This window comes from Rhinolophus sinicus, chromosome 17, assembly GCF_057876585.1.
Source record: "Rhinolophus sinicus isolate RSI-liver-muscle chromosome 17, RSI-T2T, whole genome shotgun sequence".
Classification (NCBI taxonomy): Eukaryota; Metazoa; Chordata; class Mammalia; order Chiroptera; family Rhinolophidae; genus Rhinolophus; species Rhinolophus sinicus.
In genome coordinates this window covers 206,459,736-206,473,856 of record NC_142517.1, presented here as the reverse complement: position 1 = coordinate 206,473,856, position 14,121 = coordinate 206,459,736, and the positions used below count along the sequence as shown (strand labels likewise).

Sequence of the window (14,121 nt, the reverse complement as noted above, 5' to 3'; positions counted from 1 at the left end):
GTGTGTGTGTGTGTGTGTGTAAAAAGTAAACAAATGGGTAAACTGCCAAGGTTGATGAATGTGGGTAAACGGTATACAAATGTCCTTTGTGCTATTTTTACAACTTTTCTGTGTGTGTAATTTTTCCAAGTAAAAAGTTAAAAAAGAAAGCCTCTGTCTCAGACCATACAACTTCCAATATGGCAGTTATTTTAAAAAGAAAATAAAGTTTCATTCGTTTCCTACTGATTTGCTTACTGGCACTGACCCTTGGCACCTCATCAAGCAGAACTCACCTCTCCCCACCACCCCCGGGAGGCCGCCCCTCTCCCCACCACCCCCGGAAAGCCATCTTCCAGCAGCTCTTCAAAAACAGCTTTCTTCTTCTTCTGGGAATTTATAGATCTCCAAAGCCAGCTGAAATGCAGACGCCTGAATGCTATTTTCTCCTGCTCTTTCATTTTTTTAGTTACATTATTTTACACTGAGGTAGGGGGCAGACCATGGGCACAGAGCCTCACCGTCCCGGGCCTTGTGAAGTCCACGCTGTGCGCCAGGCTCTGCCGCATCTGGTTACTGAAGAGGCGGACACAGACACTTTGCAGGTACTCAGGGGTGATCTGTAAAGAGGACATGAGGACGGGGTGAAAGGCACGAATCTCACCCAGAGACAGCTGAGGCCCAGGCAATGATTAGCGCCCTCTGTAAGGAATGGAGATGAAACTGACTTTTACGTAGGTGCTCTCAGGCGTTAAAAGCATTGATCCTGAAAGAAAAAAACTGCTAACATGCTACAGGTGTGATCATGGGACGTCACACGTTAAATTATGTAATTCCACTTGATGTACTCCCACTGTCACGTAAAATAAACTGATCTTAAATCTTTTTCTTTTTTCTTTTTGGTGTTGTTAATTCAAGAAATAGTCACTGGGTGTCCACAATGTAGCACAAAGGATGCTGGGCTTAAAGTCTGAAGATCTGGGCTCAAGTCATGGGTTTGAAAAAGCCAATGGCTCTGCCTCTTGCTTTCCTGACCTGCTGAGTGGAACGAATAACGTCCACGTCTCTGGGTCATGGTGAGCAGGTAAACGAGATCACGGATGTGCTCAGCACGTGAGAGGTGGCTTGGGAAATGCTTACTGAATGAGTGACGGAGACATTTTCATAAATTATCAAGTGCTTGACAACCAGAGGTTGGATTATTATTCCCATCGATGCTACTGTATTATGGCACTTTTCTTTGGCATTTCTCATACCTCTCTCATTAGCTACTATAATTTGGGATGGATATACAACATCTAAGGTCGTAATCTGAAATTTTTTTCTTGTCATGTTTTGATAAAAATAATACATGCACATTTAAAATGTACACGTGCCAATCCCACTCTTCCCCCACAACCAATCCCTGGAGGTAACTATTATTAACAATTTTGCTCCCCTCCAGACTGTTTTCTGTGCCTGATTGTTAAAGGGGAACCACCTTTTCCTCAGCCTCGTAATTCCATGTGGTGAACTTCCTTATGCGAATGCAACTGGCCCCTCTCCCTGCCTCTCACTCACTCATCCCCTGTATGTATAAGAATGCTCATTGTAACGTTTTCTGCAACAGCAAACAAACAATCTAAATGCTCATCATCAGAGAGCTGACCACTTATGGTTTACCCTTACAATGGAATAGTGTACAAGCATCAAAAAGAATGAGGAAGGTGTGGTTACGTGGAAAGATCTCCGAAATATATGGAAAGCGAAATAGCAAGTTTCAGAACAGTAATGGGTCACAGGATCCCAAGTATGTACACACACACACACACACACACACACACACACACTCGCTTATCCACAGAAATGTTCCAAAATAACACACAAGAAAACATTAATCTTGAATATCAATGAGGAGGTGAGACTAAGGAATTGAGTGTGGGAGGGGGCTGCCCCCCATCCCGTATCTCTCTCTCCATCTTGATACTTGAGGGCCCTTCAATCCCCACCTGCTGGTCTGCGGGCCTCTGCTTTCACACGCCAGCAAAAAGAGCTCACGTGCCCATCTTTGGTCAGTGTGCCACACCTGGCGTCACGTCACCCTGGCCGTAAGAGGCACATCAGGATGACGGCAGTTATTTTTCAATAGGAGAGAAGGCAAAAGGAAAACATATGCTTTGCTTTTTACTTATTCCTATACTGTTTGAATGTTCTAACTATGAGCATGTCTTTTTTGGGGGTCAACAGTGGCTATAAAAGCCGTTTTTGTTTTGTTCCTAGTACTTTTCTGTATTAAAGTCAATACACATGTTATTTTTAAAACTAAAAACAAATAGCTAACTTTAAAAGCCAATGTTGAAGACATATATTTTAAAAGCTCCTCCCTAACTGCAGGATAATGCGCAAATCCCTACACTTGGTCTACAAGTCTCCCCATGACCTTCACCGATCCACCTCTCCAGCGCCATCTTCCAACATGGGGCCACTGTCCCCACTTTGACCATTCCAGCCTCTCCAAGCAACTTCCTGTAGTTCTGAGGATATTTGTGTGCTGTGCTTTCCTCTGGGACAAAGAGGTCTCAGTGCAGGACATTAAAGCATACTAAAAGCTACTGTAGTAAAAAAAACAATGCATTGCTAGCTTAAGCATGGTCAGATCAATGGGGAAAAAATGCAATCCAATTATATGACCAAAGTAGCCCTTCAAATGAGTGAACAAAGAGGTAAATAGTTCTGGCTCAAACGGTTATCTTTTTTTTTGAGGGGGGGAGGCGGGTTGTAGATTTCTTCCTAACATCATCTATCAAAAAAAATTCCATATGGATTAAAGTGTTAAAGGTAAAACTAAAATAATTAAAAGCCAACAACCAATAGAGGAAAAGTAAGATGACTGTTTTGGCTCCTTCAATGGGAAAAGCTGCTTTAATAACACTACGGAAAGGCAGAATGGGTAAAGGGAAAAATTAATAGATTTGACTACATAATAATGTAAACTTTACTAAATTAAGAAACATCAAATTAAAAAGACAGCAACAAACAGGAAACATATTTACAGAAGATGAAGTGAATGGCCCATGTCTAAATGCCATGTCCTAAGCTGACTTTTTGACCCCCGCAAAGCTCCACCTAAGGCCTTCCCTGTCTCAGCTCATGGCAATGCCATCTTTCCAGTGGTGTAGGCCAAAGCGTTGGAGTCATCCTTGACTCCTGTCTGTCTGTCTCTCCCCAGGTCCAGTCCAGCAGGAAACACTGTTGGTGCGACCTCATAACACCCAGGTGACCATTCCTCCTGCCTCACCTGCCGCCACCACCAGGCCTCACTACCAGGACTGCCAGATCCTGCCCACTGTTGCCCTAAGTTCCTCTAAGCCCCGCTGTAAACTAGTCTACAACAATGGCCAGGTGGTCCTTTCACACACAGCATGCCAAACCAGGCCACTCCACTGTTTGCTCCCCAGTTTACGGGTAGTGAAGGCCCAAATCCTTACCGTGACTCCCCCCACCCCACCCCATGACCTGCCGTGTCCCGCTCTCCACGCTCCCTCGCTCTCTGCCTCACTCGCTGCACTCTAGCCATACCAGGTCCTCACATCACTGCTCAAACACACGAGGCACGCTCCCATGTGTGGCCCCTTGTACTGGCTGTTCCTTTGGCCTAGGGTCCTGCGACATCTCAGAGAACTAACAGCATAATTAATTCCCACACTTCCTCCAAGTGTTTACTCACACGTCCACTATCAATGACTATTTAAAATTGCCCCCTGCAATTTTATACACATATCCCCACAAACTCTGATCCCCTTTACTCCACCTCACTTTTTTTTCTCGTAACACTTGTCATTTTCTAACCCTCTACATAATGTACATATCTACTATGTTTATGTTTACTATTTATAATCTCTCTCCCCTACTGGGATGTACCCTACAAGGGGCAGGAATTGTTTCACTGCCTGATGCCTCAGGTATCCCAAATGCCTAGGACAGGGCCTGGCACATAGTAAGCATTCAACAAATCTTTGTCAAATGAATGAAAAACAGCATATAAAAAATGTTCAGTTTCATGTGTAATCAATGTAGTGTATATTCAAATCTTTAGATACTATTGCTCACTGATCAAATGTGCAAAATACAAAAATTTTAATAATACCCGAAACTGGCAAGGGTATAAGAAAATGAGCTCTCAGTGGAATCAGATTAGCATAATCTTCCTATAGGACCTTAGCATAGATTTCAAACTAGAAAACCAACTTTAAAACTCTTGGGGGCAGGCCAGTGGCTCAGGTGGTTGGAGCGCCATGCTCCTAACACCTACACCGAGGTCACGGGTTCAATTCCCACATGGGCCAGTGAGCTATGCCCTCTACAGGTAAGATTGTGAACAACAGCTCTCCCTGGAGCTGGGCTGCTGTGAACAGCTGGAGGTTGGTATGAGCTGCGGTGGGCTGCCAGGAGCAGCCGGTGGCCAGCATGAGTGGCCGGCAACCATCATGGGCTACTGTGTGCTGCCATGAGTGGCCCGCAGCCAGCGAGAGCTGCCGTGAGCTGTTGTGAGTCGCCGACCAACGACCAGTGACCGACTACCTCAGCCGGGGGCTGTGCAAGGCTCATTATACCAGCATGAGCCAGGGAACTGTGTCCTACACAACTAGACTGAGAAACAACGGCTTGAACCGGAGTGGGGGGTGGGGGGAGGCGGAAGAAGGGGGGAAAAAAGTGTTACACAGGCTCATCTCCAAGATATCTCCCACTACCGTGTTTCCCCAAAAAGAAGACCTAGCCAGACCATCAGCTCTAATGCGTCTTTTGGAACAAAAATTAATATAAGACCCAGTTTCACTTTAATATAAGACGGGGTCTTATATAATATAAGGTCTAATATAATATAATAATATAATGTAATACTGGGTCTTATATCAATTTTTGCTCCAAAAGATGCATTAGAGCCGATGGTCTGGCTAGGTCTTATTTTCTGGGAAACACAGTATATTTATAACTTATGAAAGTGAAACCTGCAAACAGCCTAAATGTCCAACAGTAGGGACCTGACACTAAATAAACTATGGCCATATAATGGAAAATGCTACAGCCACTGAAGGCCAGACATTATAGAAGAATATTCAATGACATCAAGAATGCATGATTCAGTATTAAGGAAAAAAGGAGATTAGAAAACTGTGTGTGAACTAGAGCCCATTTTTGTAAAATGTGTATCTAAGTAATGAAAAAGTATGGAGTATTAACAAGAGTTATTACTAAGTGACATAATCACAGGTAATTTTCATTTTATTTTTGCATCGTTCTATATTTTTGAAATTTTATATAATACATATTATTTTGTAATCATTTTTAAGTTACTAAAACAATTTTAATATACAAACTTACATGGGTGATAAAATTGTATAAAGCTTAATACACACACACACACACACACGAGTACAAGTAAAACTGGAGAAATCAGAATAAGAGCAATAGATTACATCAATGCCAACACCCTGGTTGACATATTGCACTATAGTTTTGCAAGGGATGGTGGGCTGTGCCCCCTGCAACTAGTAACGGCAACTGGACCTGGAGCTGAGCTGCGCCCTCCACAACTAAGACTGAAAGAACAACAACTTGAAGCTGAACGGCACCCTCCACAACTGAGATTGAAAGGACAACAACTTGACTTGGAAAAAAAGGCCTGGAAGTACACAGTGTTCCCCAATAAAGTCCTGTTTCCCTTCCCCAATAAAAAAAAAGAAAAAAGAAAAAGAATAAGGTAGAGAAATAAAGACATGGTAGACAATGTGTCAGGAAAGATGGATAAATACTACCAGCAGCATGACAAACAGTGCAGACTGTCAACTTGGGTCTGCATGCATGCTGGCTTTGTGAAACGAGGGGCAGGCATCACAGCTGGGAGTGGCCAGGAATCACATATCAACATGATCCATCTTTATCTTGGAAAAGACACGGGCAGTTGGGATCTTCCTTACCATCTTGCCACTGACTGTGGCCTCCAGGGAATCCACCAGCTCTGCCGTGACTCCAATGAGATTGTGGTAGTCCGCCTGGATCTTATTGAACCGTTTCAGGTATGTCATTGACCTTCGCTCGGCTTCTACCAGCTGCTGGTGGAGCTGCTGCAACATTTCTAGGAAGACAATTTATATTAAAACGAAACAAACAAACAAAAAACAATTAAAAAACCCACAAAATAAAACACAATTAAAAAAATAATAATTTTATTGGGAACAGAGTGTTTCTCCAGGGCCCATCAGCTCCAAGTCGTTGTCCTTCAATCTAGTTGTGGAGGGCGCAGCTCAGCTCCAAGTCCAGTTGCCGTTTTCAATCTTTAATTGCAGGGACGCAGCCCACCATCCCATGCGGGAATTAAACCAGCAACCTTGTTGTTGAGAACTTGTGCTCTAACTAATTGAGCCATCCGGCCTCCCCTCTGGAAGCTCAGTGGCAGCTTGTTGTCTTCAATCTAGTTGTGAAGGGTGCAGCTCACTGGCCCATGTGGGAATCGAACCAGCAACCCTGTTGTTCAGAGCTCCTGCTCTAACCAACTGAGCCATCCGGCTGCCCCATAAAACACAATTTTATTCTTCTCAAGGGAGTACCATGACTACTATCATAACATTTTGCTATGACATTGAACTTGACTCTATTTGTGTTGAACACTTGACTTCTATTTTATACCACATTTAGTTAAAAAGTGCTTTGTAATAGATGATCTTTTTATTTCTTGTCTCTGGTAGTTCAACTGAATCATCTCTGGTTTTTCTAACAAAATCTATTTCCTTGACTGAACCCCATACTATTTCTAGTTTTTCTTCTCTTTATGAATAAGAAATAAACTCAACGTTTCTTTATATAAATCAGCTCACAAAATGGTTGACCCAAACCTGTGTCTTGTTCTCTGAGATTGTTTGGGGGACAATTCATAACTGCATGACAGTTCTTCATTTTAAGTAAAGGTTAGGGCTGCTTGACTGAGGCTGGAGAAAACTAGAATCTAGAAGATTCCAGGTGCTTATTCTGCCAGTTTGATAAAACATAAACCACCCCAAGGACCTTAGAGAAGGCAGCTTTGGAAGGTTCTATGGTTCTCTTAGAATCCCCACACATCTTCCCCACAGGCAGCACTTGATGGCTGAGCCACCCCAGGCAGCTGGAATAGGCGAATCTTCACTCATCAGTGTCAACACTCTTTTGCCCATCCTTCTTCTCCCCTCCCCCAGAATGCTAAATTTTGGATGGAAGAAACCCAGGTTAATCACAATTGACCCAATCCAGGCTCTGTGTAATATTTAAAGCCTTCATTTTAGAACACATTTCATGTATAGAGAGAGAGATTTTAGAATTATAAAGACCAGGGCTCAAATCCCTACTCTACCACTTTCTTGCTGGGGCAAGATATTTAACTTCTCTGATTTTCATTTTTTAATCTACTGTATTTCCCCGAAAATAAGCCCTAGCATGATTTTTCAGGATGCTCATAATATAAGCTCTACCCTAAAAATAAGCCCTCGTTAAGATCGTCAGCCAGACAGACGCATTTAGTACGTCCGTTGCAACACACAACAGACACATTGAATTATAATATTAATATATAATTAAATATAAATAAATCATATTATTGACATTAATATTTAAAGTTAATAATACAAATTATAATTAAATATTTGTAAATACCCAAGCAGGTGCCTTTAGACGAGAGGTAACCTATGTAAACAGATGAATTCAAGACTTACTCCAAATGACCAATCAGAGTACAGACACAACACACGAATAACGTGCTCACTTGATAACGAACGGATGTATTTGTGTCTAATATGAATCTTCATAATTCAATACGTCGTGTGTTGTAAGAGACATACTTAATGCACTCGTGTGAAATAAAGAAACGTTTTCTGAATTTTGTTGCCTGCAATTTTTCGTCGCTTTTGTGTGGACCATCATTCTAAACTGTCATCATTTTTGTTGCCACTCCTGTCTCATTAGTCTTCAGTTAACACCTGATTTAATGGCAGATTTAAAAGGAATAATATTTTGCCCCCCAGACAAGATGAGTGCAAAAAGAAAGAGCTGTTTCATCGAGTACAAGAAAGGAATAGTGGAGGACTCCCGGGGCAAGAATCTTACAGCTTTCTGCAAAGAGAAGAAGTCGGATCCCTGAATGGTCCGAAAATGGCGAGCAGAGTACGATAACCTCAGTCAACAGGTGGACAAGGGAAATGCTAAGAAGCGCACGTATAATGGTCAGCAACCATTATTTCCTGAGCTGGAAGACATCACCTGTGAATGGATTGCTGACAGGAGAACAAAGGCCTTGGTTGTGTGCAGGGCTGGTATTCAAGCATTGGCCCTTGCAATGGCACCACAGTTAGAAATATAACCAGAAGAATTCAAAGCATCACAACACTGGCTGAATGGCTTTCTTCAGTGATATGAACTGTCTCTAAGTTCGAGAACACTGTTCAAGCTGGAAGATACTGGAGTTATTAAACATGCACTTGCCTTCAAGTCCTTTGTTGATGGCATTGACTTTAATAAATACCAACTCTCCAACATGATTGCTATGGATGAAACTGCAGTGTTTATGGGCCAAGGATCTCAAATGACAATTGGTCAGAGGTGTGCCTCATCAATCTACATTCACTCTGTTGGTTACGAAGGTGCACATGTTACCTGTACTTTGGCAATTCGTCAGGATGGAAAGAAAGCCACACCTCTGATCATCACTAAGGGCAAGAAAGATAAGGTTGAATGCGTTTCAGGCATTTATGTTCTTGAATCCGAAAAAACCTGGTGCACACAAGCAGTTATAAGGAAGTGGGTCGATTTAATGCTGCCACTTATTTTGCAAGGTGGCCAAAGAGGTCTGCTAGTCTGCGATTCCGCCAGCCCTCACCACGCTAAAGACATGAAGAACTTCCTTGCAGAGAGAAGAATAGATCAAATAATGATTCCTGCAGGAATGACTGCCTATCTCCAGACTCTTGATATTGCAACAAACAAGCCATTTAAGGACCATTTGCGCATGGAAATCAATGACTACATTGAAACTAGAATGGAGAGAAATCAGTGTGGAAACTTTGTGAAGCCTAGCCTGCAAGAGGTCATGACTTGGGTGAAGAATTCATGGGATAAAAATCACTGACAGCTGTGTTGCCAATGCATTACGAGCAGGCTACATGGACAAGAGGTGCTCATTTAAGGAGAGCTCTGTTGCTGGACATGAGAGATTGGGGCCAATGGTTCTACAGAAAATGGAGTCGCAAGAAATTCAAGCCAGAATTTGGGGTTTGGAAAGTTATGACGATGTTCCAGAAGATGACATGACTGTATTTGAATAAATGTAGATTTTTGTACATGAATAAATGTAGATTGTGGTACATGAAAAAATAAGACACCCCCTGAAAATAAGCCCTAATGTATGTTTTGGAGCAAAAATTAATATAAAACCTGGTGTTACTTTTGGGGAAATACAGTATAGAATGGGGAAATTGATAATGATCTTGAAGGGTTATTGTGAGGATTAAATGAACAAATATACTCAAAACACCTAGCCTTGAAAAAAGTAGTGGTATGCAAACTTTGAAATTCAACAGAACCATCTAAAAATAAAGGTGGTTAAGCCTCACTTCCAAGAACTGATTTTGGGGTACTGGATAGGGGCTGAGTATCTATATTGTCAACAAATGCCCCAAATGGCTCTGACAAATCCCCCACGCTTAAAAACCACTCCTAAGTTATTCATTCCTCCCAATTTGTGTCCTGCACATTCAAACTGTATTTCAAAAACTTTTATTCATGTGCAGAAGTAAAATATTTTAACTCTTAAATCTCTAAGTGTCACACAATAATAAAGTATTATTATTTTTATTACTATTATTATTTAGCACCCACCAAATCTCAGTATTGAAAGAGAACTTTAAAAAGTCATCTGGGGGGAGGCCAGTTAGCTCAGTTGGTTAGAGTGTGGTGCTCTTAACAACAAGGTTGCAGGTTCAATCCCCACATGGTCCACTGTGAGCTGTGCCCTCCACAACTAGATTGAAGCAACTACTTGACTTGGAGCTGATGGGTCCTTGAAAAACACACTTAAAAAAAAAAGTCATCTGGGACAAATTTACATCCAGTACTTGAACCTCTGGAGAACATCCCTGGAAATCATTTATCAAACTTCTCCCCAAATGTTATTTAGGAGACAGAGTTACTACTTTCTCCCTACATTAAGTATTATGAAAGCCTTTTCATATGTACAAAGTTCAAAGTTATATAAAGTAGAACTTCCAACAATGAAAATTCTACAGAATGTCAGCAGAGTCAAACGACCTCCCAAATCACTAATGTTACTGTCACCAACGTAGTCTCTCTCTAAAGGGGACACACAAAGGAACTCTTCCCCTCAGAAACTCATTGTACAGTTAATAACTAAATGTAAAGGACGATTTGTGGAACTTTTGGCTTGGGAATTTACGACAATTTCAAAGTACAGTTTGCCTGAGGGAAAAGCGACCTAATTGCCAACAGCCTACAGGAAGGGGAGAAACAGGCAATTGGGCTGACACATTTGTGGTTTGTGACCACGTGACATACACCATTTAGCAAAACAGCCTGCTATCCAGAGACATCACCTTGCAGACAGCTGGCCACAAATGGGACCTGAGCTATTTGAGTCACAGATCAAAATACCAACTTTATTTCTGAACGTTAAACAGAACTTTGACTCTTTTTTTCCCGTCAAACGTTTTATGAGACAAGGACATCTAAACCAAGATGACTTGCCATGTGAGATCTCAACTTTTAATGGAGATGGTTTATCCCATATTATTTTAATGAAACTGGCTTAATCATGCCAGTGAAATTTATTGAGATCTTCGTACTTTATAACTAGTGACATAATTTGTACAAAAGCCCAAAGAACTATGTCTCAAGTTTTAAACAAGAGATACAAGAGTATACAGCTAAAAGTAGGCCAGTGGGGGTCACAGAAAGTTCTCCTGTAATTTCAGCATGCAACGAAACAGTAACAAAAGTGATGGAGACCTCCCCTACAGTCAAGCTTCCTCTTGTTAAAGTCCCTCCTTCATTTAGGCACACTGTTGTTTTTTGTTGTTGTTGTTTCTTAAGAGTAGATGAGATTTAATTTTAGAGACCCCCCCCCTTAGCTGCTCAACACAAAATGATACATTTTAAAATATGGAATTGTTTTTTCAACCTAATATAAAAACCTAAATTCAACCACTCTATCTTCACAATAGGATATACTCTTCTTTATATTCAGATATAAATCAATTCTTTGCTATTTTGCTAATCCAAAAATTACTCATGAAGAAATTTATGACATAACCATAAATATAGGTCATCTTTTACAAAAAATACTATTTTGGCCTCTGAACTCTAGAAAAATGATCAGCTGCTCATTTTCTGACGGGGCCACATCAATTAATGCCAGAAATGCTGAAAGATACTACTTTGTATCTTTTATAGCTGGGTGTAAATAATAATCTTTTATGCTATATTGCTAATCTAAGTTTTTATTCTAAACACCATTTTTTAATGTAATTCCTTCTGAGAGAATCTCCCACTCTAAGCATTTTTTCTGCCTTCTTTAAAAGCTTGAAGGAGGGGCAGCCTGGAGGGACAGCCGGATGGCTCAGTTGGTTAAAGTGCGAGCTCTGAACAACACGGTTGCTGGTTCGATTCCTGCATAGGCCAGTGAGCTGCACCCTCCACAACTAGATTGAAGACAACCAGCTGCCACTGAGCTTCCGGAGCGGTGGCCGTATGGCTCAGTTAGTTAGAGTGCATGCTCTCAACAACAAGGTTGCCAGTTCAATTCCCACCTGGGATGGTGGGCTGTGCCCTCTGCAACTAAGGATTGAGAATGGTGGCTGGACTTGGAGCTGCCCTCCACAACTAAATTGAAGAACGACTTGGAACTGATGGGCCCCGGAAAAGCACACTGTTCCCCAATATTCCCCAATTAAAAAAAAAAAAAAGGCCAGCCCGGTGGCTCAGGCGGTTGGAGCTCCGTGCTCCTAACTCCGAAGGCTGCCGGTTCGATTCCACATGGGCCAGTGGGCTCTCAACCACAAGGTTGCCGGTTCAACTCCTCGAGTCCCGCAAAGGGATGGTGGGCTCTGCCCCCTGCACCTTGAACACGGCACCTTGAGCTGAGCTGCGACTGAGCTCCTGGATGGCTCAGTTGGTTGGAGCACGTCTTCTCAACCACAAGGTTGCCGGTTCGACTCCTGCAAGGAATGGTGGGCTGCACCCCCTGCAACTAGCAACGGCAACTGATTCTTGAGCTGAGCTGCGCCCTCCACAACTAAGATTGAAAAGGACAACAACTTGACTTGGAAAAAAGTCTTGGAAGTACACACTGTTCCCCAATAAAGTCCTGTTCCCCTTCCCCAATAAAATCTTTAAAAAAAAATTTAAAAAGCTTATGGAAATCTCACTTTATCCATGAACCTTCTTATCAAGACACATAGAATAATAATATTACCCAACCATTCAGTTGAAACAAACACCTGAGTCTACAGTCAAATTAAACTGATGGCATGTCTGTGCCTGTGGTCACTGCAGCTGTAGTTGCAAGAGGAAGGGACAATGTGATGACAACTGGCTGTTGTGACACTGGGCCTGGGCCCTGATCCCTGGTCCAAGTGCTCTGCGGTGCTAATCCCTAATCTCCATGGCGATACTGCATTGTGGGGTTTACTCAGCCATACACACACTGTGCCTGCAAGACTCCAATTCTGCTTCGCTACCCTAAGATAAAACTCCATTAAAATCAAACTTAAAGAAGGCTTGAAAACTCTGGTCTCCTTGCTGAAATTCAAATGAAAGCTCTGCAGAAAAACAGGCTCTTCTATTTGTATTCCCTCTCCCATGTTTATTTTGTCTGCAAAATTGGGCCACTTATCACAGACATAACCTTTCCTGGCAGAAAGCTATCCTCAAAAACTGCAAACTGCAGGGTATGCTGCTGGGGTGACAGGAGCTGGCAGCAAGTCAGGACTTGGGGAGGTTCCCTCACCCAGTACCAGGGAGTCCAAAGACCGAATCTGAACAGGGACTAAGCAGACTGAGTCCAGAACTAAGGCAGTTCTCTGGGACCCAAAGGACGCAGGTAGGATGGTGGCTTTAAAATAGGACAGCAAAGTCTCTGACACTTCTTCCCATCAAGTGGTGGGATGTAATTATCCTTCTCTGAATGTAGACTGACCTTAGGAATGGGCTTGTAATGAGAATGCAGCAGAAATGATGCTGTTATTTCAGAGGCTGGGTCAAAAAAGGTGACAAAGCTTCCAACAGCTCTCTCTGGGGACATTCACCCTGGGAACCCAGCCACCATGCCGAGGAAGCCCAGGCCACGTGAAGAGTTCACGCAAGTGTTCTAGTCAAAGGCCTTTGCTAAGACCCCAGCTGACAGCCAGCGGGAGCCACCAGACATGCACATGGATGAGGAAGCCTTGGAGATGGTCCCACCCAGCTCTGTCTGCACCCATGAGACACCTCAAGAGAGAACTGCCTAACTGAGCCCACAATTCCCAGACCATGCAAGATGATAATAACGCTGTTGTTTTATGCCACTGAGCCTGAGGTAGTTTGCTAGGCAGCGATCGAAATAGAAATAGTGGGGCAACGGTGCATTTCTGGGAGTTGCATGGCAAGATCCAAGTGCCCAGCCCAGTTAATGAATTCCAACTGTGCTGTACATGAGAAAGCTGGCAAAGGACCATCCGAGCCAGGGCCCGGGAACTGTACTAACACTGTAGAGAGCAGGCCTGAGGAGCTGAAGAGACACCCCCCACCCAGACTTATCCTCGGACGTAACTGTGCTGGGGACACAGCAACCTCAGGGAGCTCCAAGGCTGCAGCCTGGAGACCCACGGCGCACTCCGTGTCGACCCCATGAGGCCACATCTGTACCTCTGCTCCTCCATGAAGGGTCAGCGGGGCCTGTCCCCTCCAAGCTCCAGGAGGGGCGGCACAGCTGACAGAATCAGAATTCTGAACTGTTGGGCTGGGGATATGCAAGGCCACAAAGGACAACAACAAACATGCAAACTCCTGTCATCTAAAGCTACGAAAGCCCTCCCGTGTGTCAAATCTAAAGCGCTGCTCACATGGCAACTTCCTGGAAAGCAAAGAGCT

General features: G+C 43.0%; 1 protein-coding gene across 7 annotated transcripts in view; it reads right to left on the bottom strand.

Moving 5' to 3' along the window:
• Positions 1-14,121, bottom strand: part of ARMC9 (armadillo repeat containing 9) — a 136,296-nt gene that overhangs the window by 107,324 nt on the left and 14,851 nt on the right. For all 7 annotated transcript variants that reach the window (XM_019739807.3, XM_074314880.2, XM_019739808.3 and 4 more), the window contains 2 exons: positions 5,937-6,094; positions 501-599 (listed from right to left, as the gene is read on the bottom strand). In XM_019739807.3, coding sequence (XP_019595366.3) covers positions 501-599; positions 5,937-6,094 — 257 coding nt within the window. The remainder of the gene's footprint in view (positions 1-500; positions 600-5,936; positions 6,095-14,121) is intronic.